Raw genomic sequence first — 25,652 nt, 5'->3', positions numbered from 1 at the left:
CATTTTGGTATCTCTGTTAAGAATTTATAAAATGTTATTTTATCTTTTTTTGGGGGGTTGTTTTTATCGCCGTTAGTGTCTGTTTGTTTTTATAGCCCTTAGTGTCTGTTTGCTTATAGTACGATGACAGCAAGCCTGGTTGTTTAGCTCCGAATTTAGCCTCAAACCGCCTTTATGGATGCCTATATTATGCCGAAATGCGGAAGCCACATGTTGGGGACACATAGGCACACGCCGGCACCCGCACGCACACACAAGATTCTACTTGATTATTTCCCCCCCTATTTTATAAGTGAACAGGGATTGAAGGTCTCCACATCCGAATTGGCATAACAATTGCACGCTGCCCATCTTTCCCGATTTGATTGAGCCTAATTTAGACAACTGATATGATGATTTTACATGATAACAGTCATTACCAGCATAATAAAATTAAATTCAAATGTTTGTCTGAAATCCCTTTAAAAAGTCTCATTGGCTGAGCTCCACGAGCGTGCTTTCAGGGAATAGGTTGTCATTCAAAGTAAAGAGTTGGCACCGAAATTTATGGACCTATATTACTATAGGCTATCACATCCACGAATGTTTAAGAAACCTGTTTTTTTTTATCCTTCTAGAAACACATAAACAATATATTCGTATTTATAATGAAACAGACATGTTGACCCGCGTTTACATAAGTTATTTTTTCCTGCAATAATTTTTTGGGAGTGTAACATATCAAAGGCCTTTTGCTGGGTAAAGTTAACGATGAGCCAAACCAAATGGTTGTCTTACAATGCTGTGAATGTTTTTTTTCAATCTATATTTTCTCAACTGCTTGAGAAAACTGTTTGGCAAGTAAACTCATTTGCCTTAAAATTATGTAAATAAAAGCTGAAGTCTGTGGCAGTGTTGTAACGAGAGAGGGATCGCATTTTCTATACGGTAAATGGGTCTTTGACATAATAAAAAAATTATAAAATTGAAATTAGTCATTTGCTCCTCAGCCGGTTTAAGTTTTCTTTTACATGGTCCTAATGGCAATGATTTTTTTAAATGATGGTAAATAAAAACAGTGCAAAGTGATTTCTGCAATTTTATTTGAAATAACAGAAACATACAGCAAACATGAGGAGATGAAAGTTTGCATTGAGCAGTAAACTGAGTTGATGAGTCTGTCATCTGGAAATCAATTTGCATAACAATAAATGCAAAGATGGACAGAGAAAAGAGCACTACCCTTTCCACTTGGCACAGGATAAAAGGAAAAAAATATATATAAATAATAAATAATTTAAAAAATTTATATATATATATATATATATATACACATACATATATATAGTATGCTACTTATGTCTTCAAGGCCTGAATTTAGTGATGAAACAGCAGAAAAAATGGGGGAAAATGGCAAAAAAAAAAAAGATTTAACGTTTGTCTGAAAGTAAAGAGCCAGAGTTATTTATCTGACTCCTCCGCAGAAGCTTTGACTCAGACTCTGTGAATGGCTACTAGAGGACTTCATCTGCATTTTCTTTTATGAGCTGTCTTGTATATGGAAGTAACACCCAACGCTTGCTGACTTGATGAGCTGAGCTCTTGACTTGGGACCGGGAAAGGGGGAAGGCAGTGAACAGAGCCTCTGTGCACAGTCTGTTTGTCAGTTGAAGGGCTTGAGGGTGTGGGGAGATGGTAGAGGGGGAGAGGAGTAAAATCACCAGAGAACCTGGACGAAGGTCAAAATACTTTGGGTGTCCATGCAAATAGCAGCAGGTGCCTGAGTTGCTGCCAAGATTGGTGAGAAAAGGACATCAATCTCCTCAGTGGTTCCAACTGTGGAGATGATTTCATATTCAAATGCTTCATGTGATGCACTTGCATCCACAAATGTGACCAACTGTATGACATAAATGTATTCAATATTTAATTTTTGTAACTGCATTATCATTGCAGATTCAACCCGGTGAAAGTTATGAATTGTTTTATGTTGCAAAAGAAAAATGGTTAAAGGATAAAAGATTAGCAACTGGCTATCCGCTATGCTTGCTTATGAAGGAAAAATCCAAACAGACATGTAAAATGCACATACCCATTTGTGATAACTTAATGCAGTTATATACTTCATGAAGCTCCTGCAATTTTGAAGTAACATTTTAGAAGAAACATACATATTAAGATTACATTTTTGGGGCTTTCTTCTCAACTTCCACTTAACATTTACAAATTGAGAAATACTGACAAAACTGAACATATGTACACAAACTAAAATTATGCTCCAAATATTGTGAATAGATCTATTATGAAATCATGGTCACTATGATTATCCTCTATTGTGTCTTAACCTGCTACTCCCAAGCTATCAAGACACATATTTTTGAATATGTAATAGTTCCGTTTTTTTTCTTTTGGGGAAACAAAGTTCATGTCCTTTCACTCATCTTAAATTCCTCCCCTTCTGCAAGAGGCAAATGGCAGACAAACAGAGAAAAGAAAAGTACATATACAAGTAGTGATGTCCCCCTGTGTCTCTGCCAGACAAAAGATGACCCATCAAGTTCCCCTTGCCCCCACTCAGTAATTTAGCCATAGTTCTCTAAAACGCTTCCTAGTCAAACCTGAAATATGGAATGAAGGGGACGGGGGCTTTGTGGCGGAAATATAATTACTGCCCTGAAAGCTGGAAAAGATGGAGAATGGGGGATGACATCAGAGCAATTTCACACCCAGGCTTTGGATGGCCAGGCCAAGCCTGGGCCTTGCTGTGCTACACTGATCAAAGCCTGCTGCAGCCGCCCCAAAAGCCAAAAAAAGGGAGACTTAACTATGCTAATCTCCAGGACAAATATATTTTAATCTTGTTAGAATACAAGTTAATGCCACAGCTCAGTGACCAAACTTTATACCATAAGGATACAAAATCACACTTTGTCTCACAAAGAATTTTTCCTATTCACTAAGAATGGTGGATTGAAGTGAAATTTATATTAACTATCAATGAATTCAATTCTAAAACAAATGGCGGGGGACAGAACACTCATAGGAGACAAAATGTGTTGTTGATTGCTTTTTTTTTTTTTTTTTTTTAATTAGTCATTGGTACAAAATTAGATATTTGATCTAAACTTTTCTTATTTACCAAGACAACATTCCAACGAATGTCAAAAGACGCAGCCAAAATGATTTGGTCCAAAATCTAAGTTTTGCATTCTGGGTCTTGCAACCTACTTCAAATAAGTTTAAGATTTATTTTTTCTCATAAATTATACTTGTCTGTTTTAAATGAGACCTACTTTCAAATACTGTTGCTCTGGTTTCATGTAGTAAAGCTACAATAAACATTGACAGGACCTAAATATCTGACAATCCGTAGATAGTTTGTGGGAAATGACCAACAACAACTGTGAGGACTGTCTGTCATCTTTTGTCAGCACTTTTGTAACCCTTGATCTGTCATGTGTGGAAGCGGAGCTCACTAACATTTCCAGACAGGCAGCTACACAAAGACTTTGCAAGGGTCCTGCCGTGACTTTAATTACAGAATTGAGAGGAAACCTAAGCAGCAATGAGGGAAGGAAGAAAGTTGAGACTAGAGCAGAAAAAGGAAACCAAAAGGGATGCCTAATGCACTAGTCCTTATTTAGGAGGAGTCATGTTTATATTGGATGTAGGTTTAGTCTGTTTGTTTTTCTGTCTGTCTGTCTGTCTGTCTCTGCACTATGAGGCGGACATGCTAAATAGTGCGCTACTGTGCTGCCCTGGCAAAACACATGGAAATAAATACAAAATAAATATATGAATACAAGTAAATATAAATATGTTTTTTTTAAGTTTTCAATTATGTCTTTTATATATATATATATATATATATATATACATATATATATATATATTTTTTTTTAGGCATTTTTGGTCTTTTGTTGTTTTCAGTGTGGAGGGTGACATTGTGACAAGGCATGCAATATAAAGTTGGCTTTATTTTACTTCATAAAAATTATAATTCACTAAAACTACCTGGCATGTATCATTCGTGACAAATACACTCAGCAGGATTTTATTTACATTTTCAGGACAAAGGTTAATTTTGTTTGGAAGCAGTACCTTTCATACATGTTGTTCAGTGATAGTTTGGTTGCCAGACAGTCACAGGGTACAAATCGAGATGAACAACCAATTGCACCCAATATGCACACTTCCTGCACATAGGTCTGGTGAGTGTACCCATACAGCATCAGTTACATAGTGTAGTAGTTACCCCCCACAATTTGGGATCTTGGTAAAAGAATGCTATCTTAATAAATCCGCCAAAAGCGCATGCAACCTGTTTTGAGAAAACACACAATTTTGCACCCGCTTTTTGAGAACTTTGTCAATTATTTAAAAGATAAAGTATGGAATGAATAATGCATAGAAAAGCATTTCAACTTGAGTTTCAGTTGCTAAATCGATTGTATATATTATGTAATATCGTAAGTAAAGCCCCGGTAAAGTAATGGATGGGCAGAGTTGTATCTTTCACACTTACTTGTGTTTCAACCTAAATCTAACTTGAACGACCGAAATTTGTTCTGGAAAAAAATAAAACGAAAATGATGTTTGACGGGTTGAGAAGGGCAGTAAAGCCATACGTTTACATTTAAGTGATTGAAAGTGTTCTTCTTTTAATTGTGTCACTAACACGTTCACACAAGAAGCAGCTCATGCTGCCATGCAAGCAAAATAAACTGCTGATTCAAACACAGATGAATTACCTTACTGCATGTTTGCATGACAATAAATATAATAACACACCAAATCCTGAAGGTAGTACCATAATGCGACTAGTGACACCATGACACCAAAGAAAACAAGCGTATTTTATAGAGCACGATTGACATTTAATTTATAAACCGATTCATATTGAACACGGATATTAAAATATTTGATTATGGGAGATAAGTAGTGTTTGAAATAAAATACTACTAACATACACTCTGACTTATTATCAGCAAATAAAAGACCCATTATTTCTTTTTTTTATCATTTCTAATATTTCTTTGAGGTATGTTCTTCAATGAATTTAAAAAGTATTATGCTCAAGAAAAAAAAGTCTCATTTTACATGTTAAAGAAACTAATATGTGAAGATACCTTCAGATTACCACAGTTACGTAACTCAACAAAATCCATTACGTTTAGAAGCAACTTTGTGTACCATGTCACCTGTTACACATTTTATTCCCCAGACAAAATGCGTTCACCGGATATAAAAGTGAACTTTTATATATTTTTTATAGAACAAACTGCAGCTACGTTCATGCACTCAATTTGTTAGAAGTTTAGTAGTTGTTCACCACAAAGCATTAATTATAAACTTCCGAAAAATATTGATAAAATATTTATTTATTCATCAGAAGTTCCTTTTTAAAAACAAAAGGAGGTTTGATTTTCCATTTCATTTAAACAAAGTTGGTCACACTTTTTTTTAAACATAAAAACTATAACTCATCATTTCTTTTACTGGCGTCGTGACAGTAGTCTGGAAAAAAAGCAGAAAAAAAGTGTTGGTCAACAAGTTGATCAATTGATATAGCAATTGATAAAATTTTATTTGAGATGCCGCAGTACCAAGATGATCACGCTATTTTCGTTTCCTGATCGCATTTCGTCAGATTTCACTTAAGTATGTCTCACAGGGTTAACGGACGCTAATTGTATTTCAGTAGTTAGAAACAATTAGCAAAAACTAACTTATTATACAATATGTACACATTGGGGCGCGGATAGTGAAATTACACTTTAAAACGTGTAACGAAATGCTTTAAAATGTGGTTCGTTGCCCTAATTATGTTTTGATGTATGCATCCAAAAACCACAAGAATGTTAAAACCAAATATCTACTTGAAGTAAATAGTGATGGGATATCCTGTTGGGTAAATTGACAAAAACCCGACTTACGTGATAAATACTGTGTGAAGGAAATACGGTACCTGAAACAATGTTGCATAACTCCTTTTGCGCATCCTCTGTGTTCTGGCTGAAAAGAGCGATGATATCATCCTCTAGCTCCTCTACAATGATTTCACACTGAGTGGGGAAAAAAAACATAAGAGGAGAAGAAAGATTTGGCCTGGAGGTAAAAGTAGAGCAGCTTGGCCATGCATATACTCATACACACACACAGTATTGTCTTATATATTTTTTTTTTACACAATGGACGACCGCTGTTTGCAGGGCTGAGGCCATTTTCCCCCCACTGCTTGCCCAACTGTTCGGCCATTTTGACGGCTCCGATTCACACATTTTATTCTGCTCGCACTGGTCGCGTAGTGCTGCATACTGCTGCATACTGCTGCCTTTGCCTCGAATGGCACGGGTTTGATACCCGGTCAGTACCACAGTACCCCACCACAGATGAAAAGTAGATAGGTTGTGTCAGGGTTATCAAACCTGTACCCAAAAAAAATCAGGCGAGTGACTCACTGTGGCGACAGCTGAAGGAACAAGCCAAAAGTCACAGCAACATTAACGTTGCATTTATCAATAGGACTCATCAATTTAGTATATCTTTGACTAGAAATTGTGATTAACAAATTAGAATCTGACCATGAAATACATCCACCAACTGATTTGAAGAAAGAGGTTGACTTGTTTTGGCTTCAAAACTAAACAGCTTACATGCCCGTTTTTGCCCTGACCTCTGTTTACCTTTAAAATTGGGTTCAAAGTTCAGCGTCGCCATGATTTTGCATTTTGGTTCTTATCGCTGCTGTGTTTGCACTGAAGTCCTTACCAAACCTTGGTACAGTGCTAATTGTGTTCTTTGTCTCAGCGTTTACATGATTCATTTCTTGTAACAATAGATTACTGGCTTTAAATAAACATTTCATCTTATCCTGGTGTGATTGTGTATTAGTACAACATCCAAAAACAGATGTATGCATAACACTGATCTCTATCACTTACAAAAGGATTGAGGTCATGATAGATTATCATACTAATATTGCATTCAAGAAGAGCTCCCATTCTTGATGAACACGTCCAAAATTTCAAATCATCAAACTACCACTGCATAACACACATCTTCGAAACTCATAAGATAAACCCTTAACAGCTCTTGTCAAACAGTTATTCTTATTATCATTATTAATGTATCTGGCTGTGTTATTTAAGATATATCCTTTTTGGTGATGAATGTTATGAGAATGTGCATGGAAAGATGCAGAAAAAGGGATTAGAATGGAAGGATTTAAAAAATAATCCTTGGTACTTGGCAAAAGCAACATCACCCCTTCACCCCTCAATACCACCGGGCAGGGATTCTTGCGTTGAAAAGCAATTCTTTCCTTCTACAATTAAATTAGTAGTATATTTAGGTCTTTTTTTTTTAAAGTTTTACATTATTAACAACTAATAATGGGTCTGGACCCGTGAATTGAGCATATAAACCTAAATTCAAGTAAAATAGAAAATCCAAGGGTAATATTCAATAAATTCAAATTGTGTCAATTTTTAATGTTTAATTTGACTAAAACGCCCCTGAAAAAAAATCATAAACCATTTAGAAATCATGATATGGACCTTATTTTAAATCTTGTATAACTCATGGGGTTATGCTAGATTTATGCTGAACTTTAACTTGAGCCCCTTTGGACATAGAGTTAAAATGTTCAAATGCATAATCAAAACATTAATAAACTATAATTTCTTTTCGACTACATTGAAATAAGTCAAAAGTTACAGTACTCTATCAACCTAGTTTTTTTAAATTTCTCATTGTCTATGATAATTCGACTGGATCAAAAAGCCTACAAAAATGTGTACAGCTTTTGCACTCACTGCGAACTTCAAGGCATTGGGAGCTTCAGGTCCGTCGAACTGGAAGTTGTTAAGGTCAGGGAAGTCCCCAGTGGGCCCACTGCTCCGAGGTGCAAACCTTATGTATTGTTTTTTCTGGGTATCAGGGTCCACGTGGAGGGCATAGTCACTCATGGAATTGCAAACTCCATCCAAGAGCTCACTGAGGTGAGTCTCAGAACGAGCCAGAGGTACCTGGGACACACGCACACAACACACATACACACACACACACACACACGCACACACACACACACACACACACACGCAAACACACGCAAATAAGGGGGGAGGCTAACTGAGATTGTAGACTATTGTGTTACTTCCTAAACATGTCATTATTTTCTTCAAATAAATTCCTTTGTTAGAAAAATCTAGCAAGGAACCAAGTTAATCGATGTAAAATGGACCCTTTGAAAAATCTAAAAATTCAAAGCAATAACAAGTATTCAAACTAGTCATCGTAAACATCGAAATCGTGCGTCACGGTAATGGCAAGTAAAAAACAGAAACTAATGAAAGAGAGGGGGAAAAAACTCTTTAAAACCTCCATAAGTCCTTTGGAGTGCCCTTGTGTCAGCTGTCTTACACCACAAGACTCTGTAGGTCAGCAGTATGACCTATTTGTGCCTGGTTTTCTTCATCCTCACTAACAACCCTCACCCCCCAACTCTGACTTTTAACCTGTGCCAATACCTCCCCACCGCTCCATCCAAACCCCACGCTCTTTTTCCTGTGCAAGACAAAACAGAGAGCAGCCAAGTCTAGACGGGTCAAGCCAGGTGCAGCGCCCTGACCAGCCCCGGAAGGACACCCGTATCTGGGGATCTGTGGTGATGCATGGGGGAGCAGGAGGTGGGGACAGGGCAATGAAAAGGGCAAAAGAAACTGACCAGGGCTGGGAAAAAACACAGAGGGGTGCATTTCCTTTGGAGCATGGTCGTCAAAGGAGACGGAAAACGCAGGGGGGGCTCAACAGAAGCCAAGTACAGGGTAAAAAGCCCACTTTTTCATCTGCTTTTGTGTCCCACATATCCCCTGCTCCATCCTCCAATGATCAAACAGAAGAAATCTTCCTTGTCTTTTTTTTTTTTTTTCCCCCATTCAAAAGTGGACAACTGTTACTGTGGTAACTAAAGTTTGGCGGGAAGGATGGAAGCAATATTTGAAGATGAATAAAGACTTGGATATGTTCATTTAGCTTTTGTCACTTTATTGTGCTTCCTTCTGCGCCATTTGTAGACATTACATGTAGTTTCCTCCAACATCATCTATTAATTTGCATTTCTCTTCTGCTACTCTTTTCTACTTGCAATAGCAGTACTAAAATCCTTAAACCAATCACTAATCCCCCCGTCGGACTCTTCCACATGCGTTTCATTCAAGGAGAAATGTGAGTCATTCAGAAGAGGATCCCTTGAGCTTGTGCACAGGAGGAAGGAAGTTGGCGGAACAACAGAATGTTACAGCACGAGGGCAAAGGCTGAAGGGCGAGCAATGAAGGATGTAGGTCACCCCCAGCCCATGATGATGAGGTTCAGATGTCAATCTTTATCTGTCCGCACTAACTTTTTTCCATATTAAATACTGTCATTGCATGTACATTTTATCCTTATTCATTAAAATGTACTTTTTTTAAATTGTCTCACAGCCCATAATCATTTTCACGACAGACACAATTATTATCGTTCCCCAAAAAAATAAAGTGAAACTATTTCTTAAACATTCACCTAGTAACGGGCACTGAATGAAAAATATTTCATGACTATCCCTTGACTTTATTACTCTCATCCAGAGGGGAAAGAAAAAAAAAAACTTTTCCTGTCCAACACAACAAAACCATGTTGGTCCATTGCAGCCCTTGGGCTTGTGTCTGTGTCATTATCATGCCATGCTACAAAATGGTTTAGAATTAAACCCCTTCCTTGCCAGTTGCAGCGCTGTGAAAAGGAGCTGTCAGTCACTGTGTTGTTTGAAGAATGAGGTGGAGGGGGGTGCATCGGGGGCAATCGGTTGGGCCAGAGAATAGGCTTCTCAGGGATGCTATCCTCCATTCAATTCCCATTGGAGAGGGCGCCATTATTACACCGCTGTGGACGGGGGCCTTTCACTTTCATTGTCCTGCTAAAATGGGCCAATGAAGACCCATTAAAAAAAATAATAATAATATTGACTCGGAAGCAGATGGATGAAAAATAAAACGAAATGTACTTGTCGATGCAAATTAAAACAGTAGAGTAAAAAGGTTTGATAGGAGAACTTCATTATGCCCATTGGGTGATATGTAATTGAGTTGCTGTAATTTATATTCAGTCTTGGAAGAGCTCAAAAATACAGATTTACCCTACAGCTATTTTATGTCAGCATTTCAGAAGAAGATTGGAGGACAGCTGTGACATATGCAGTGGTGTGACACTTGAGGATATTTTTCACTAGGGAAGTTAAATTGGTTAATTTCCTTTGACTAATAATGGGAGCTGGATTTTAAATATAAAAATGTTAGCCTTGCTTATTATGTGAATCAAGGGAGCAGGTTAAGAATGAGACAAAAAAATACAATTTTGAAGAAAGAATTACATGCTAAAGAAATGACGTGAAATGTGAAGTGCCAAAAACCCTGAAGAATGAATACGCAAGACAATTTGTGTGCAGCTGGATTCAAAATAGAAGGCTGCAAAATCAAACAGTCAACTTTAACAATTGATAATAATTTGTTATATCATCAGCATCAAACGTGTCTGCTAACTTGCTAATCAGTTAGTCGGCCTATTTAAATGGTGACAAATAGACACTGTCCCACAGGAATGTGCAAGGACATGGCCTCAGGAGGAAAATTGATGAAAAAGAGACAGATAATACAAATGGCAATAAAAGAGCCCAGAACAACCTCCCAAAAAATTAAAGGTGAACTCCAAGGTCATACATCAGTGTCAGTTCCGTCATTGTTTGAGCTAAAGTTTAACTTTAACTTTCATGGAGTAGGACCAAGGAGGACACCACTGTTGAAAGAAAATCATACATTAAGACTGGAATTTGCCAAACTGTGTTGACAAGGCACAAAGCATCTGGGAGAATATCTTATGGACACGAGACCAAAATTGAATGTTATGTTCTGGGGCTGCTTTGCTACATCTAGCACAGGGTGTCTTGAATCTATGCATGGTACAATGAAATCTCAAGACTATCAAGGGATTCTAGAGAGAAATGTGCTGCCCAGCTTGGTCTCAGTCGCAGGTCCAAGGGTCTTGCAACGGGAAATGACCCAAAACACAAAGCTAAGAACATCAACAAATGTCTAAGAGCAAAACATTGGACTATTCTTAAGTGGTCCTAAATGCTATTGAACATCTGTGGAAAGCAGTTTGCTCATGAAGAATGAGCCAAAACATTGTCTGAGAGTGACAGAAATATCATTGCAAGTTATTTCTCTCATCTTTTCATTCGTTTGGGAACATAAAAACTAGCTTATTTAGTCACATTTCTGGAGCATGATATCATGTGTCACTGTGTAAGCACACCATTGTGCATCCTCTCATTCTCAATGCATGACTTCCCACCGGTCGCTATGAGATCAACTTGCCTTAAAACTAAGTTCAATGTCTTTGGAAATCTTAAATGTGTCATTGTTACAGCAGGCAGGTTTAACTTTTGTGTCACTGAGCAGCCCCATAGCCCCAGGAAGTCCTACTGTGAAGAGGCCAAAGAGCAGAGACTTAAAACCAGCAAATCCTTCTCGCTGATGGCATCTAAGCTGTGACATCCCTCCCTCTCTGATTCACACTAGGTCAAAAGCTGTTGAAAAGGAGGGAGCTGTGAGGGCATGGGATCAAGGTTTGGCTTCTTCTGTGGTTCAGTAACATTTGATTGACTAAACGACAGGTGGAGGATTGTGTCAGCAAAGGGCAGAGGAGGAGCTCATCCCTGAACTAAACTGATGACTAGAATGGTAACAATTCAGCAATTGTCCACAAAGACGCAAAATTCGGGCAAAGGTTTAAGAATTAAATGCATTATCACGCTCATGAATATGACATTAAAATAGTGTGTGCAACTAATTTGAAAGAATTCATTCATTTGGATTTTTGTCGTAGAATTTAAAAAAAGAGTTTTACAAAAATGTTATTATCGTGAATACAGTAAGTACTGTAGTAGATAGTGAGCGCCACCTTGTGGAAGAAACTGAAGATAATGGGCAGAATCTACGTACGTGTTTTTTAATGACAATGTATCGATTGCGGACGATTCATTTTTCACCACTCAAAATAAATCCACACAAATCACAGTACAAATCTCTGTCAAGTTATTTTATCTCCGACAGCAGATCTGAAATATTGTAAGCAGTAAAATCTGACAATTGGTTTGAAAGGGAAGAAAATAGTAACCCTAGAAGTGAGTCAACGTTTGAGCATCGAACAGGACCATACTTCCGGAAAACAAACCATCTACAGATAACAGTAAGGGACAAAAATAGTAGAAAGAATAATATTGACACCAGTACAATCTCAGCAGGGCTAGACATCTTTCAACAAATAAAAAATAAACCACCGCCTTTTCCGACTTGTTATAAGCAGTCATACAATATTTCAGACACGCCCATAAAATCAATCTTAGAATTAATTAGTAAATGCTCCATTTGTTCTCTCTTGTAGGGCAGACTCCATACATTTAAATGACTTCTATTAGGTTTGTGTTATTTTACATGGGGATGAACTACATAGGCCGACATGTAGCTTACTGTATCTCTCCAAAGAGAAATAATTTGATGCACGATCGATTAGATTGAATTCAATGCACTCACATCTAGTCAATCAAGAACAATTTTAAATTGTCACACCACTAGCCAAAATACTAAAACAATGTCATCGTCAAACTGTATTGTCATTACAACATCAAATGTGTTAACTAACCCTAAAGAACACAATCCAGTAATTATTTCAACAAACAAAAATGAAACAGCCCTTTGCCTGTCTTAATACGGTAATAGTAGCACAAATGGAAGCCCCCTTTTTTTGCAGTCGCTCCCCTTTTCGCATTTGCTCCAACTAATCAATGCAGATGTCACTGCCAGTCTAACAGGAACTAATCCTGGGAAATCAATACTAGCTAGACACCTTATGATAGCCTGGCCCTTGGAGAATAAAGGATATCCTTGCTCCAGTGGGACGCAACCTTATTAGGCCTGCAACAATAATCTGAATCCAAAGTACTGGTGTGTTCAAACGCTATCGCTGTATCTGTCATTCTCTCTTACATACACAAATGTACGCACGTACACACAGTCATGATCCTATTGTGTATTTTGCTTCCTCAGTTGCCAAGGTAGTGTAGCCGAATGGATTATTCCGCGCACACCTGATCTTCTTGACAAACAGCCTTGGTTGTTAAACTTGGGAGAAACAGAAGATATTGCCTATTTGGATATCATTTGCCTTAGAAAAATCATAATCACGATTTTTCTGTTCAATATCGAAATCACAATTATTTACACGATTATTTTGTTGAAACTGGAAAAGCATGTTTTGAGTATGTTTGGAACAGCATTTACTGAACATGTTTAAAAAAAAACACTCACCTGTTTACAGTGTTGGGAAAGTTCATTTTCTACACAAACTAGTTCAATGTTCAGGTCACAAAGTTAAGAAAAAAAAAAGTCAGCAGGACGGGAAGGCACCCTCCTACTTTAGTTTTGTATTACCAATTCTGTATTTTGTTTTTTGCCTTCTCTATGATGCTTTTAATCACTGTATGTATTTGTGTAATTTACCTTTTTGTCTTTCATGGTTCCATCTGGATTGAGTCTAAAGCTGCCAATATTAATAGTTTTCTTTGGGTCCACCTGGTCGATTGAGTGATTCAATTCATCCACAATTGCACGGCAAGCTGGAAAACACAGGTTAGGTTTAGGGCTAGAATGGGATTTGGTTGCCAGAAATCTTAGTGTACAGTTCACATTATATTCAAATATATAGTTTTGCAATTGAAAAATGTACACTTTGGTGGTTACAATCTTATACATTCGCCAAAGCTTGCAATGAAAATGTTGCATGGAGTCAGTATAGTGTCATAGAAAACAATACCAAATAACTCACCAGAACAGTATAATGTCGGGTCCCTCTTTGCCTGGTTGCGACAGATGAAGAGAAACAGCACAGTTATCTGTAGAATCCATTGGCCCATAGTGTTTTGTTAACCTCGAAAGAGAGTGCGTCGAAATGTTAGTGATACTTCTGCAAGCTGAACATTGGCATTTATATAATAGGTCTATGTGTAAAAAAGATGTCAGCACTAAAATTCATGCCACAAAAAAAAATGTAAGGGCTTTCTGGGGATGAGATTTATGATGGCCCGCCCACTTTTGGAGCTCAGCTTCCTGTTTTTGTCTACGTCACAGAAGGCAGGCAGGCAAGCATTGGCATCGTTTCCTTTTATAATTCACATTTGGTCTGGACGTACGGATTACACAAAGCGGAAACTTAAACCACTACAGTAGACTTTTGCCACACGTATGTGCATGAATAAGCAGATGCAGCAGAATAAAGTTAAATAACAAAAAACAATGTGGACGTTGCTGTCTGTGGGATAGGGCTGACAGGCAGAGCCCGCTTTCTTAACTGTATCCAGTCGGTGGGTTTTGGTTAGGAACCAAAATGAAGTCACTCTTGCATAAAACACTATCAACATGCAGGAGACAAGTGGCGCGTCGTGATATTTCATATTCAGTCAGCGTGTTTCTGTCAGTATGTGAAATGGGCATCCATTGTACGTACTTGACCGGGTTAGGGACGGTAGGGGGGCGTAGTCATATTCTTCAGTAAAAGTGGTCGTTTCTGAAGGCATTAGTTATTTTGTTTATATTTCTCCAAAATGAATGGATAAAATAGATGTACATTTTCCATAAATACATTAAGAGACCGTCACGGCTGGATTGTCAGTTACTATAGGACACTTCTGACTTGTGTGCATTTCCAAGTAGAGAATTACAGAAAACACAGACAAATAAATTGGTAAATGTGCATTTCCAAGTAGAGAGTTACAGAAAACACAAATACAGTAATCCCTCGTTTATCACGGATAATTGGTTCCAAAAACCACCCGCAATAAGTGAAATCCGCGAAATACGGTCACCAACAAGAAGTACTGGGCAGGCTAACAAATTAGCGGAAAGATGCTAATTCGCGATCGTGCTAACACGCGAAAACGGACTTCTAAAGGAATGTAAACGAACATTTGGAGCAATACTACATTGTCCTAAAGGTTAGACACATGATTCCTCAATTTTGAAGTTTTATTTTGACTTTTAAATGTTTTTATTTTAATTTGGAAAAAAAATCCGCGATGTAGTGAAGCCGCGATAAACAAAACGCGAAGTAGCGAGGGATCACTGTATTTCTCCAAAATGAATGGATTAAATAGACAATGTAAATTTTCCATAAATACATTAAGAGACTATCACGGCTGGATTGTCCCTTACTATAGGACACTTCTAACTGGTGTGCATTTCCAAGTAGAGAATTACAGACAAATAAATTGGTAAATGTGCTTTTCCGAGTAGAGAATTACAGAAAACACAAATACCACAGGTGTTGGCTAGTGAAATTGGTGTGTGCGGGCGCGCGTTTGGTACAAAACAGTTTTGTAAAAAAAAAAAAAAGTAGCCAACATTCATATGGATGTATACGAGGTCCTTTGTCTGAACTGTAAAAGTTACTTGACATATGGACATGGATACCTGATCCAATTTGTTGACTAGCAACCAATAGGTGAATTAAAATGTTTACAACTATTAAATAATCACTTCGTAGATGCCAATTTAAAAACGGTTCTTTTAGTTTTAAATAAAATTTATTTTACGCTTTGTTTCTGCAATATACGCTCCTGACCGTAATATGAAACCAAACATTCAATAATGTTGCATTGGAGCTTCGTACTCTTCCTAGATGGCAGCGTCTTACTGAGAGCAAAGAATTCAAGCAAAAACCGGCTCACTGTCCCTAAAAACAACGAACAACTGTCATAGTTTGCATTTTCGGCTTTTACCTGTTTTGGACTTCACACGAACTGTCACAACAGGTCGGTCGTTTCAGGTTTCATTTGCATGACGGTACGACTGCCTGACTTCCTAAAAACTTTCACAATTAAAATGTGAAACCTGAGCAACGCCAGTTGTTTTTGTGAGTGCAACCTCAAATGCCACATTATTGATATAACAACTCTCTACAGTCTGTAAAAAAATGGTTTCTTGCATTAGTGTTTGTTATTGCGTCAACACAAAACAATTTATGCTTATTTTGAAAGCACACTCACCAAACCTTACTATACCTACTTCCTTTCTTGACAGTGTTCATTCCACTAATGCAACGTGCTTAACTGGAGTGTAGCCACGTTAGATTAGGCAGAAGATCACGTTAACCAATCAAATTCAAGATCTCTAAATTTGATTTCAGCACCCCCAAAAGTGGTGACAGCTGTAATTTCACGGAATATATTTTATAGTAAAAATAAAAAAAAAACACATGAATTATATGTAAATAAACTGTTCTGGACTATGCCGGATTAAACTATGTTATAAATGAATGTGGTTTTCTATTTTTTTTTTCATCTTTTATATTCTTTGTCCGATATCACTTGTGAGAACAGGGAGACTAATAAAATAAGAATTCCATTTAATTTGTCAGGGCCACTATAGCCTTTTCCCTGTGCATAAACCCCAGTCTTGAATATTTAGTAAATGCGCATGTATTGATATATTGAATCTTCAATTGATGTACTGTATTTCAATTTATTGATTACTTCTTAGGGCTGTGTAGTACAGTGGAGCACTGGTTAGCCACCTCACAGTTGAGAGGTGCAGGGTCCCAATTCATGCTTCGGCCTTCCTGTGTGGATTTTCTCTGGGTACTCTGGCTTCCTCCCATGTTTCAAAATCATTTATGGAATTCTGATTGACCACTCCAAATTGTCTGTAGGTGTGAATGCAAATTGTTGTTCGTCTATGTTGAACAGTTCATGGTGTACCCCGCTCACCGCCCAAAGTCTGCTGAGATAGGCATGATGACAATGTTTGAAACGAACGTCTTTATTTAAGGAAAAGGGAGTGGGAGACTGGAACGAAGCAAAGCGAGCAAACCGGCAGACAGGATGTAGAGCTGAGGCGTGGTCAGGGACAGGCAGGGAGTCGGGCCGGGCAGCATTCAGGAGTGGTCGAGTCAACAGGAGGGCTAGGTCGGCAAAGGGAGTCAGAAAAGGAAACAGGCCGAGCGCAGAAACAGGTAACAAACAGACAAGTAGCAAGACAGACGAACCGATCAGGAGGGATGGAAATGAAGGGTATAAGTAGCAGAGTTAAAGAGAGTAATGAGCAGCAGATGGGGGAGGGAGGGGCAGGAGCAGAGAAACGGAACTGTCCCAGGTGCTGATGGCACAGATACGCGACATGGATGGATGGATGGATGGATGGATGGATGGATGGATGGATGGATGGACGGACGGACGGACGGACGGACGGACGGACGGACGGACGGACGGACGGACGGATGAATGGATGAACGAATGATCGATTACTGCTTAATAGCTGCAAAATAATAAATTAAGTTACACCATTTTCCATCCCTAATGTTTCATTTTAAGTTGTGCTTAACATTTTAATGCAGTTGCTTTCTACAGGCAGCTAGTTGTGTGACCTTGACAACAGGATGCTTTGTGTATCCGTGTGACGGCTATCAGTGACAGCAGAGCTTTTCACTCGATTTTCACGAAAGGCCAGCTCTGATAAACTCTGCCTCACTGAAAGAAATATTGACGTCGTCTGTATCAAGGTGACAAGGTAATTGTTTTTCCTCCTAGTTTGTTTTAAACAACCCTGTATTCATTCTTTTTTTTATCTAGTGGTACTTGTGTAAAGGATATGCAGTATTGATCAATTTAAAAACAGACTATCAGTGGTGCCAGTCACATTGATGAGACTTGGTTTATCTTGGATTGCTGTCTTTATTGTTGAGGTTATGTCCTTTGCTTTGACCCTTTCCTAATTCTGTACCAACAATTGTCCAGTGAAATTACAAATAGCAGGAATTTATTATCCGTGTTCAAAAGAGCCTATGTGACTTAAAGTATTTACAGCATTTAATTCAGCAATTAATTCCTGATAAGAAAATGCAATGTGTTTTTAAGAGGTGAAACCCAACTGTTAAAATTGTTGTATCACAATGATATCTTAAAAAACAAAGAATAGAGATCTTGTTTTTATTTCTTATAGGTCAATAAGTATTCTCTCTGATGAATTTACCTTTCTAATCTCACTGTTTCAAAGCCAGCGTGACAGTGAACTCGTCTGGTGGGCACACCTCCAAAGTCACCAATTGGAGGTGTCATATGGAATTACTTCATTACGCTGTGTGAGGGAATTAAGCTTGACATTCAGTGGCATGGCTGTAATGTGGGATTCAAAGCATTTAGGAAGATTGGCTGTCAGGTTAGATCCACTGCTTGTTTATATTGCAAATGTTTGATTCTTCCACCAATTATCAGTGCCATCAAGTAAATGTTATATTTTTTTCAGAAATGTATATTATTGGTTTGACTACATGTGTGGGTGTCTCTTTTTTCCCCCATTTATTTATTTATTTATAATTTTTGACCAATCTAAAGTGTTGAAAATGGCTTGCTCTCTTTAATGCTACAATGGTAATGATTGTATCTCACTTGTCCATAGTGATCTTGGATAGCCTCCAGTTACCTGGGGCCCTGATCAGAGAGCTCAATGGATTTTGATTAATTAAGACCTCAGACTCATGATTCCTGATAAAGTATACAGGAGTTGACAGAAGTCACAGTGTGGTTATATTTTCGACCTAATGACGATAAACTGTCATGACGTCCCGGTGATGGACTAGTACACTAATGAGATGATAATCTCATTCAATTTCCTTATTTATTCTTTGACTATGCTGTTCAATTGTATTGGTCAGGAAATACAGTTACAGGAGCCTACATACCAAACATTCCATAGATTCTGCTTTGTGAATTCGATGCATTTGCTCACTATACACTCAAGCCATGGCATTCCAGTCTGGATGCTGCTGTCTGGTGTGTGCTCATGTCAGCAGTGGAAATTGTACCATGGCTGAGCAGCCCAACATCTTCATTCACCAACTGTCGCAATAATCTGACACACTCTTATCATCTCAGTACTGGAAAATTTCACTCAGTGTGTGCATGTGTAGAGTGCATGTGTGTAACAGAGAGGAGGGGGTGCGGAGGGGCAAGAGAGAGAGAGAGCGAGAGAGAGAGGGGGAGACCGACAACACCTCTTGAATGAGGCATTCAGCCACAGAGTGACACCAACACCATCCATTCATTTTCCGAACCACTTATCATCACGAGGGTCGCGGGTGTGCAGGAGCCTATCCCCTCAGTCTTTGAGGCGACACCCTGAACTGGTCACCAGCCAATCACAGAGCACATATAGATGAACAACCATTCACACCAGCGGACAATTTGGAGTGGTCGGTCGGTCTGCCATGCATGTTTTGGGAACGTGGGAGGAAGACGTAGGAAACCCACGCAGGCTCGGGGAGAACATGCAAACTCCACACAGGAAGGCCGAAGCATGAATTGGGACCCAGCACCTCTTCTGAACTGTGAACCAGTTCAGACTGTACCCCGTGATAGGCGCGTGAAAGCAGTATGGAAAATGGATGGATGTTCATGTTCAATGTCCCTAAGCAGGCGCAGTGTTCCTGGTGATGGGCACAATGTCATTCAAGATATATCCTTGGGCTATTAATACCAATGGTACCGCCATCATTAAAATATATAATGGAAAAAAATGGAATAATTAAATCCTTGAGGCTCATATCACAGGATACCAGTTGTGTGAATGGAGGCGTATCAATGTTTACCAACCCTTACAAATGGCAAACAAGCATGACAAAACAGTGTGTTGTGTGCACACGCGTGTGTTTGTTTGCGTGTGTGTGTGTGTTCACACGTGTGTGTGTATGCGAGCATGTGTGTGTGTGCGTGGACAGCAGCTGCTACTTACTCTGTGTGTCTCTTAGGACCAAGTGGGGCTCTGACTATTTGTTGTGAAAGGGCATGTGCACGTGCATGAGTCCGTATGTTTGCTTAGGGAGGCGTATGAAGGGCACTTCAATGAGACGTGAACAAAAACATCGGTCGAATAAGGGGAAAACAGCAGGTATAAACTACAAAAGAATCAGCTACCTCCCCCAAAGTAATAGGAAATTAGTTTGATTTCTTTAAATGTACGCAGTCTTTTGTGTACTCCGTATCGCTGCAAAACAAAAACTTTTTTTTTTTACATATTTACATGAATGCAAGCCTCTCTCCACCTCTTTCCTTTAAATGTTTTAAAGTTTTGGTTTATGTAATTTAATTAATCACGAGTTCCTTATTAATTTGCCAGTCTACTTGAATAGTGGAGTATCATAAACATAGAATTAACTTAAACAGTGACCATTAAAAAAATGTAATTGACAGATTTTGCAAGTACAACATTTTTCTTCTTACGTCCTAAAAAAAATAAAATCTAAATATAGGTATCAAAACAGAAATATACAGAATGTTAAATAGCTACGCATGTTCAATCTCACTAAATACAAGACAAACATATGGTAAAGTGATGGCCCACACACACTGACATTGGACCACCCAAAACATTTTCTACCAGCAAACATACTGCACACAAACACACACACCCGCACACACACACACAGAGTTAATCATGTGACCTTGATAATAGCATATGGTTCACTGTTCTCGTACCATGAATCCCCACAGCAGATGCCTAATGTGCAAAAGTGGACACACACCTACACACGCGCACACACACACACACACAGACACACACACACACGCAGTTTATTTTCCATATGCAAACAAGCTGATTATATGCATGCCACTGATGAACAACAAACAAAAATGTGTAGCATAAACCTAATCACCATATCCAATGTGTATTTATCCAGAACTTTAAGATCTAATCCTCACATCTAACTCATTAAGAGTGGGAGGCTTAATTCTTTCTTGGACTTGGACTCAAAAGAGGCAGATGGCCAGGAGGAGGGAGACTGGAAGAGAAAGGGGAGGGTTGCTCCGGGAAGGGTTATGCATATGGGTTGAGATAACTGATATTAATCTCATTGATAATTAGTCTCCCAAGTGAGCCTAATTAAAGGAAAATTAGGAAGTAGCTGCATATTTTTAAGCAAGTCATTTTTCATATAGTATGGGGAAAAAAAGAGATCTTTCTGCCGTCAAGTGTGAATTCACTTTTGTGGCAACATTTTCACCACGCAGGTACGCCGGCGTTGGGTCCAATGGCAACGAGACGTAGCAATGTGTAGTAGCGGCTGCTGGGCATTCATATGAGGGGAAACTCAGCTCCGCCTCAGACAGATCATCCAATCATCATGCAGGCAGCCCACTGCCTCATATACATCCTGATGGGGGTTGGGGGGGATAAAGCCCAACATTTATCCAATGTCCTGTGTAAAAGCACTGTGGTGCTGCCGGCAGTACATATTTCGCAACTTTTTTTTCCGTTTGGAGGGCGCCACGATGGGGCTGGGAACAGTCATGAAAAATGAATCAATCATTTTTCAGGTTTTCTGGGATGTGTGGGAACCCTGACAATTTCCAACTTACTCATCCTTTTGTTTCTTCTCAAGGAATTTTGAGATTAATGACAGCGGACAGATGCAAAACACGGAGTCGGGTGATATAAGTGCACATTGTGTTGTCATGTCACAGTGGATTTGTTTCGGTGACCTACACCAGCGGTTCCCAACCTTTTTTTGCGCCACGGACCGGTTACATGTCAGACAATATTTTCATGGACCGGCCTTTATATAAATATATAAATAAATAATACATTTATAATGAAAACCGCATAAAAATAAAACTCACCATTAAGTATCTGCTCCGTAGCTTTGCGGGCTCGAGTGGGGAAACAGGTTACGTGACTGGGACGAGCGTCTTGACTTTAATTAATTGATCATTGATAAAAAAAAATGTTTTTGTTTTTTTTCCTGTGCGGCCCGGTACCAAATGACCCACGGACCGGTAACGGTCCACGGCCCGGTGGTTGAGGACCTCTGACCTACACAGTCAAGATGGTGAAACGGGCTGCAGAGAAGCTTCAGCCTGAGTGGGAGGAGACGGCAGGGTGGAGTACTTGAGGGAAACATCCAAACCCACCAGGGGGCCTACCACGCTGAGCCATGTCAAAATGTAGTTCGCTTGTCTACAGACACAAAAGCACAAAACACGTTTATATGTTTGTTTGTATGCGTGTGTGTGTCTGTGGCGTCTGGCCGGAAAAATTGATTTTTTCAAAAATCTGTACTAACGACCCCCTTACAACTTCCAGCTTCCGTCACGATTACATCATTGTGGGAAGCCAGTAAAAAGAAAAAGATTTTTAAAAAAAAAAACATAAAATTACATCTCATGCCACCCTCTTGCCAGTCATGAAATGATGAAAATGATAATCGCCAGCTTAAATGCCATGTCTGTTCCGTCTTACCTCTGTTGCTCTGTTTCTAACTGCAGTACTGGTCTCATAAATTCTTCTGTTTTACACGGATGGATCATAAAGAAAGGCTGACCCAGCAGTGGATGCTCCTGCCACAGAAGTAAATAGCTGATAAAATACCTTCGTCACATTCAATATCCATATTAAAATGATACACTACCTGCTGCGTGATAGTTGTCAACGGGCTGTGCTGCAATCGCGACCTGAAGTTTGGATGAACAAAACTCCACACTTCCTCCAGAGAAAGACTCCTTCCCTCTGATATACAGACAGAAGAAATAAATAAAATAAAATAAGTGCAATGTAACATCGAAATTTAAGTGTCATTGAAGCCGTACAATTCAAATGTATTTTTCTATAGTTTTGTATTTTGAGTTATAAGGGTGGCCACACCGCTTTTTGTAGAGAATACTAAAATTCGACGTGCCATAGTTCCCAACCCACTGCTCCAATTGACCAGAAATTTGAGATTTCATCTCACAAGTATAGCATGTTTAATCCAAATCATCTTGGTGAAACCTGCGGGATGATTCGGCATGTACTGACCCCACTTAGTGGTCATGAAGGGAATAAAAATAACTAACCGAGAGTGGAGGCTCTGAAATAGAGCACAGGCGCCATATAGCTGCAGGAATACAGGATGTGATACTCATACTGAAGCAAACTTCTGCTTCCATCTTCATCATATTCATGACCAAAGTCATCAGTTAAGCCGTAAACATCTGCTTCGTCAGCTGTAGCACCCTAGAGAGGACGGAAAGAGTTTATGAGTCGTCACTCATGCGTGCATCTATTGTCTTTCGTGCTAATCTGTGCCTGGAAATTCCATCCATTAATTTAGGAACATAATCAGTGACAAAGAGCAGTCTAACTTTCATCGTATATGACTCTGACATATTGTTGGCAATGCTGCCCAAAGTCTCGACACCCGGGTGAAATAAATAACAATGAAAAGAAATCTGATGAACATTTTTCAAGAAAGAAATGCACATTTCTAGCAATGTTTCACCTGTTCTAGTTGATCACCTATGATGTCGCAAGAAGTGTGTGACTCTAAGTCGGAACTCGAGCCGTCTTGATTCCGTGTAGCCTGGGAATTTATGAAGACTGACTTGAGCGCAGTCTTTCTCATGTAGCCCTCCTCTGAACCCTGATGTAAACTCACATTAGTCACACATGTACAACAGATATATTTGCCATAGAGTATCAATTCTTCACCTGGATGGGCTCCCAACTCCAGCCATCTCTTAACTGATCAGACAGCTTGAGGAAGACCTGACAGCATTGGTGGAAGTTTTCTGCACCCTGCAGACAGCTCATTTCTGCACAGAAAGAATATGATTGATGCCTCCGTAAATAAAGCTATGTAAAACCTTGTGAATTCCAACTAAGCCCATAAATATCGGTCGATCCTACTCATGGACGATTGGCATAAAATTCCCTCCCACGTTCCCAAAACATGCATGGCAGACCGAATGGCAACGCAAGATGGCCGGAGGAGACTTCACTTATCGCTACGGCAAGTCAGAGGCATTACGGTACAACGTTGTTAACCAGGCACTGGTTTCACTCGAACGTCATTCCGGCATCCAAAATCAAGGGTGCTAAAAGGCTAATTTTAGTTGTTTATTGCGGTAGCGAAAAAGATACAGGATGTTGACAACCTTAAATTCAAAAGCAATAGTACATTCTTGCTATTTTGGTCGCGCTCACAAACAGCAATGTAATATTGTGTGACAAATTCGTTTAACGCATTTACGTGCAGATAAACGATAACGGGCTCAAAGTGCTACTCTATGACGACTTTGAGTGGCAAAATCTTACCGATTTCTTGAGATGCATTCCAAACAATTGCTCTTATAGCACGGGAGAAACCAGGGGCGTCATAAACAGAAACAAACTAACAGCGTAATGACAGATCACGTGACTACTGACACCCCGCCCCCTAAATGTCGACGTCACTCAGTTTCATAAAAAATCTGTAATAAAACGTACCAAAAAAGCCCAACAATATTTAAATAATATAGTTTCGGGGAGCGAACAGGTTACCTCTAAACTGCAGAAAAATGTCATGTTTACACATTTATCAACTGACAATAGAAGATAAAAGATGATTACGTCAACAGCAGGTTTATTATTTCTTGCCCCTGTGCCCTTTTTTTTTTTTTTAGCAGAACACGCGCACATCACGCAGCCGTCCTCATACTGATAATATTTCTTTATATATTTGCAAGTATTTGGGTTGGTTGTTTATTCGTAGATGTATTTATTTCTCACCAGTAGATGGCAGTAGTGATAAACAGACTGGCGAAAGCGGTCTCTGATATGCTGGTTTGAGACAAGTGGATCAGAACAGTTTCCAGATTCAAAAACACAAAAGCATATCCCTTGAAAACTGTGACTTTTTTCTCTTGACTTGCCCTCCATGAAAATATATTGTACTCCTATAAGCACTTATGACATTTACCCTAGATGGGCTGAACATTGGGCACTTACATAAAAGGGCCGTATATGCAAAAAATGTCAACTCCAGAATATACCTCCATAAAATAATCTGTTGTGATTTAAGATTTTTTCCAACGAATATTACCACAAACTGCCCTGCCCATTTTTGATTACCGACTTGCTGGGATTTTGTTTTTGTTTAAAAATGTGATGGCATTTTAATCATTTCTTTCTTCAAATAAGTACCAGCCCAAGCCAGGAAATTGATTATGTTGGTCAAAGAAAAAACTGCAGTTCAGTCAATGGCATAAATCCATTTATTGGAATAATGCAAAATAGAAGAACCTAAACATGAATGTTTTTATTTTTAGTCAAGTAAAATGGAATGTTTCCACAGCAAAACACAGCCAACACGAAGCTTTTTGCCGAGGTTAGCTCAGACAGCTCGGTTCTGAGGGCAGTTACCCAAGAATGTTGCTTGGAATTTTTTCTAAAATGCAAACCTTGAAACGAACGAACCAAAAACAGAAATCCACACATTGATTTCCCCCCAGAAGCAATTATATATTTTTTTCTTTTATCATTTACACAGAGAGAAAAAAAGTACCACAGAAGAACTTCAAATCTTTTAGACAGAACTGATAGTATGATGACATTGCAAGAACAATACACTCTTGTTTACTTAATGCTGACAGGGACTTTTCTGGATTCCACTGGAAAAACACAAATGACAGGACAAGGGTATTCAACAGCAACATAACGGATGGATGGATACTTGCTTAACCTTTAGCAGGAAATTGGACTAGCTTCCCTTCACTTTTAGAAGAATGAAGAAG

The 25,652-nt window shown here is 38.9% G+C and overlaps 2 protein-coding genes and 1 long non-coding RNA gene across 5 annotated transcripts; all 3 read right to left on the bottom strand.

The window, feature by feature from the left end:
- Positions 1-3,886: 3,886 nt before the first annotated feature.
- Positions 3,887-4,188, bottom strand: LOC119137083. The gene is made up of 2 exons (XR_005100857.1): positions 4,148-4,188; positions 3,887-3,993 (listed from the first exon to the last, which is right to left on the bottom strand). It is a non-coding gene; the product is annotated as an uncharacterized LOC119137083 (long non-coding RNA).
- Positions 4,189-5,436: 1,248 nt separating this feature from the next.
- Positions 5,437-21,882, bottom strand: cnpy1 (canopy FGF signaling regulator 1). Of its 3 annotated transcripts, none has more exons than XM_037276104.1 (6): positions 21,744-21,882; positions 13,904-14,005; positions 13,579-13,694; positions 7,797-8,009; positions 5,948-6,044; positions 5,437-5,496 (listed from the first exon to the last, which is right to left on the bottom strand). In XM_037276104.1, the coding sequence occupies exons 2-6, from the start codon at positions 13,989-13,991 to the stop codon at positions 5,456-5,458; spliced, it is 555 nt and encodes a 184-aa protein (XP_037131999.1). In that variant the 5' UTR covers positions 13,992-14,005; positions 21,744-21,882; the 3' UTR covers positions 5,437-5,455. The 3 variants fall into 3 exon arrangements, with proteins under 3 accessions (XP_037131999.1, XP_037131997.1, XP_037131998.1); XM_037276102.1 differs by lacking the exon at positions 21,744-21,882 and adding an exon at positions 15,852-15,948; XM_037276103.1 differs by lacking the exon at positions 21,744-21,882 and adding an exon at positions 14,582-14,605.
- atg10 (ATG10 autophagy related 10 homolog (S. cerevisiae)) lies at positions 21,868-24,285 on the bottom strand. Its single transcript, XM_037276101.1, has 7 exons — positions 24,196-24,285; positions 23,590-23,693; positions 23,381-23,521; positions 22,956-23,115; positions 22,532-22,629; positions 22,363-22,460; positions 21,868-22,080 (listed from the first exon to the last, which is right to left on the bottom strand). The coding sequence occupies exons 2-7, from the start codon at positions 23,689-23,691 to the stop codon at positions 21,945-21,947; spliced, it is 735 nt and encodes a 244-aa protein (XP_037131996.1). The 5' UTR covers positions 23,692-23,693; positions 24,196-24,285; the 3' UTR covers positions 21,868-21,944.
- Between the last annotated feature and the right edge of the window lie 1,367 nt (positions 24,286-25,652).

Source organism: Syngnathus acus, chromosome 17, assembly GCF_901709675.1.
Source record: "Syngnathus acus chromosome 17, fSynAcu1.2, whole genome shotgun sequence".
NCBI classification, from domain to species: domain Eukaryota; kingdom Metazoa; phylum Chordata; class Actinopteri; order Syngnathiformes; family Syngnathidae; genus Syngnathus; species Syngnathus acus.
This window is presented reverse-complemented; position numbering and strand designations above follow the sequence as displayed.

What these genes read in the sequence shown, in the direction of transcription:
- cnpy1 (XM_037276104.1), bottom strand. Translation starts at nt 13,991, where the DNA reads ATGGGCCAATGGATTCTACAGATAACTGTGCTGTTTCTCTTCATCTGT. An exon ending in CCCGACATTATACTGTTCTG is followed by an intron (nt 13,695 to 13,903) that starts GTGAGTTATTTG and finishes TGTGTTTTCCAG; the next exon opens with CTTGCCGTGCAATTGTGGAT. An exon ending in CCAATGCCTTGAAGTTCGCA is followed by an intron (nt 6,045 to 7,796) that starts GTGAGTGCAAAA and finishes TTCCCCACTCAG; the next exon opens with TGTGAAATCATTGTAGAGGA.
- atg10 (XM_037276101.1), bottom strand. Translation starts at nt 23,691, where the DNA reads ATGAGCTGTCTGCAGGGTGCAGAAAACTTCCACCAATGCTGTCAGGTC. An exon ending in TGACAACTATCACGCAGCAG is followed by an intron (nt 22,461 to 22,531) that starts GTAGTGTATCAT and finishes CTTCTGTGGCAG; the next exon opens with GAGCATCCACTGCTGGGTCA. An exon ending in TTAGAAACAGAGCAACAGAG is followed by an intron (nt 22,081 to 22,362) that starts GTAAGACGGAAC and finishes TTGTGTCTGTAG; the next exon opens with ACAAGCGAACTACATTTTGA.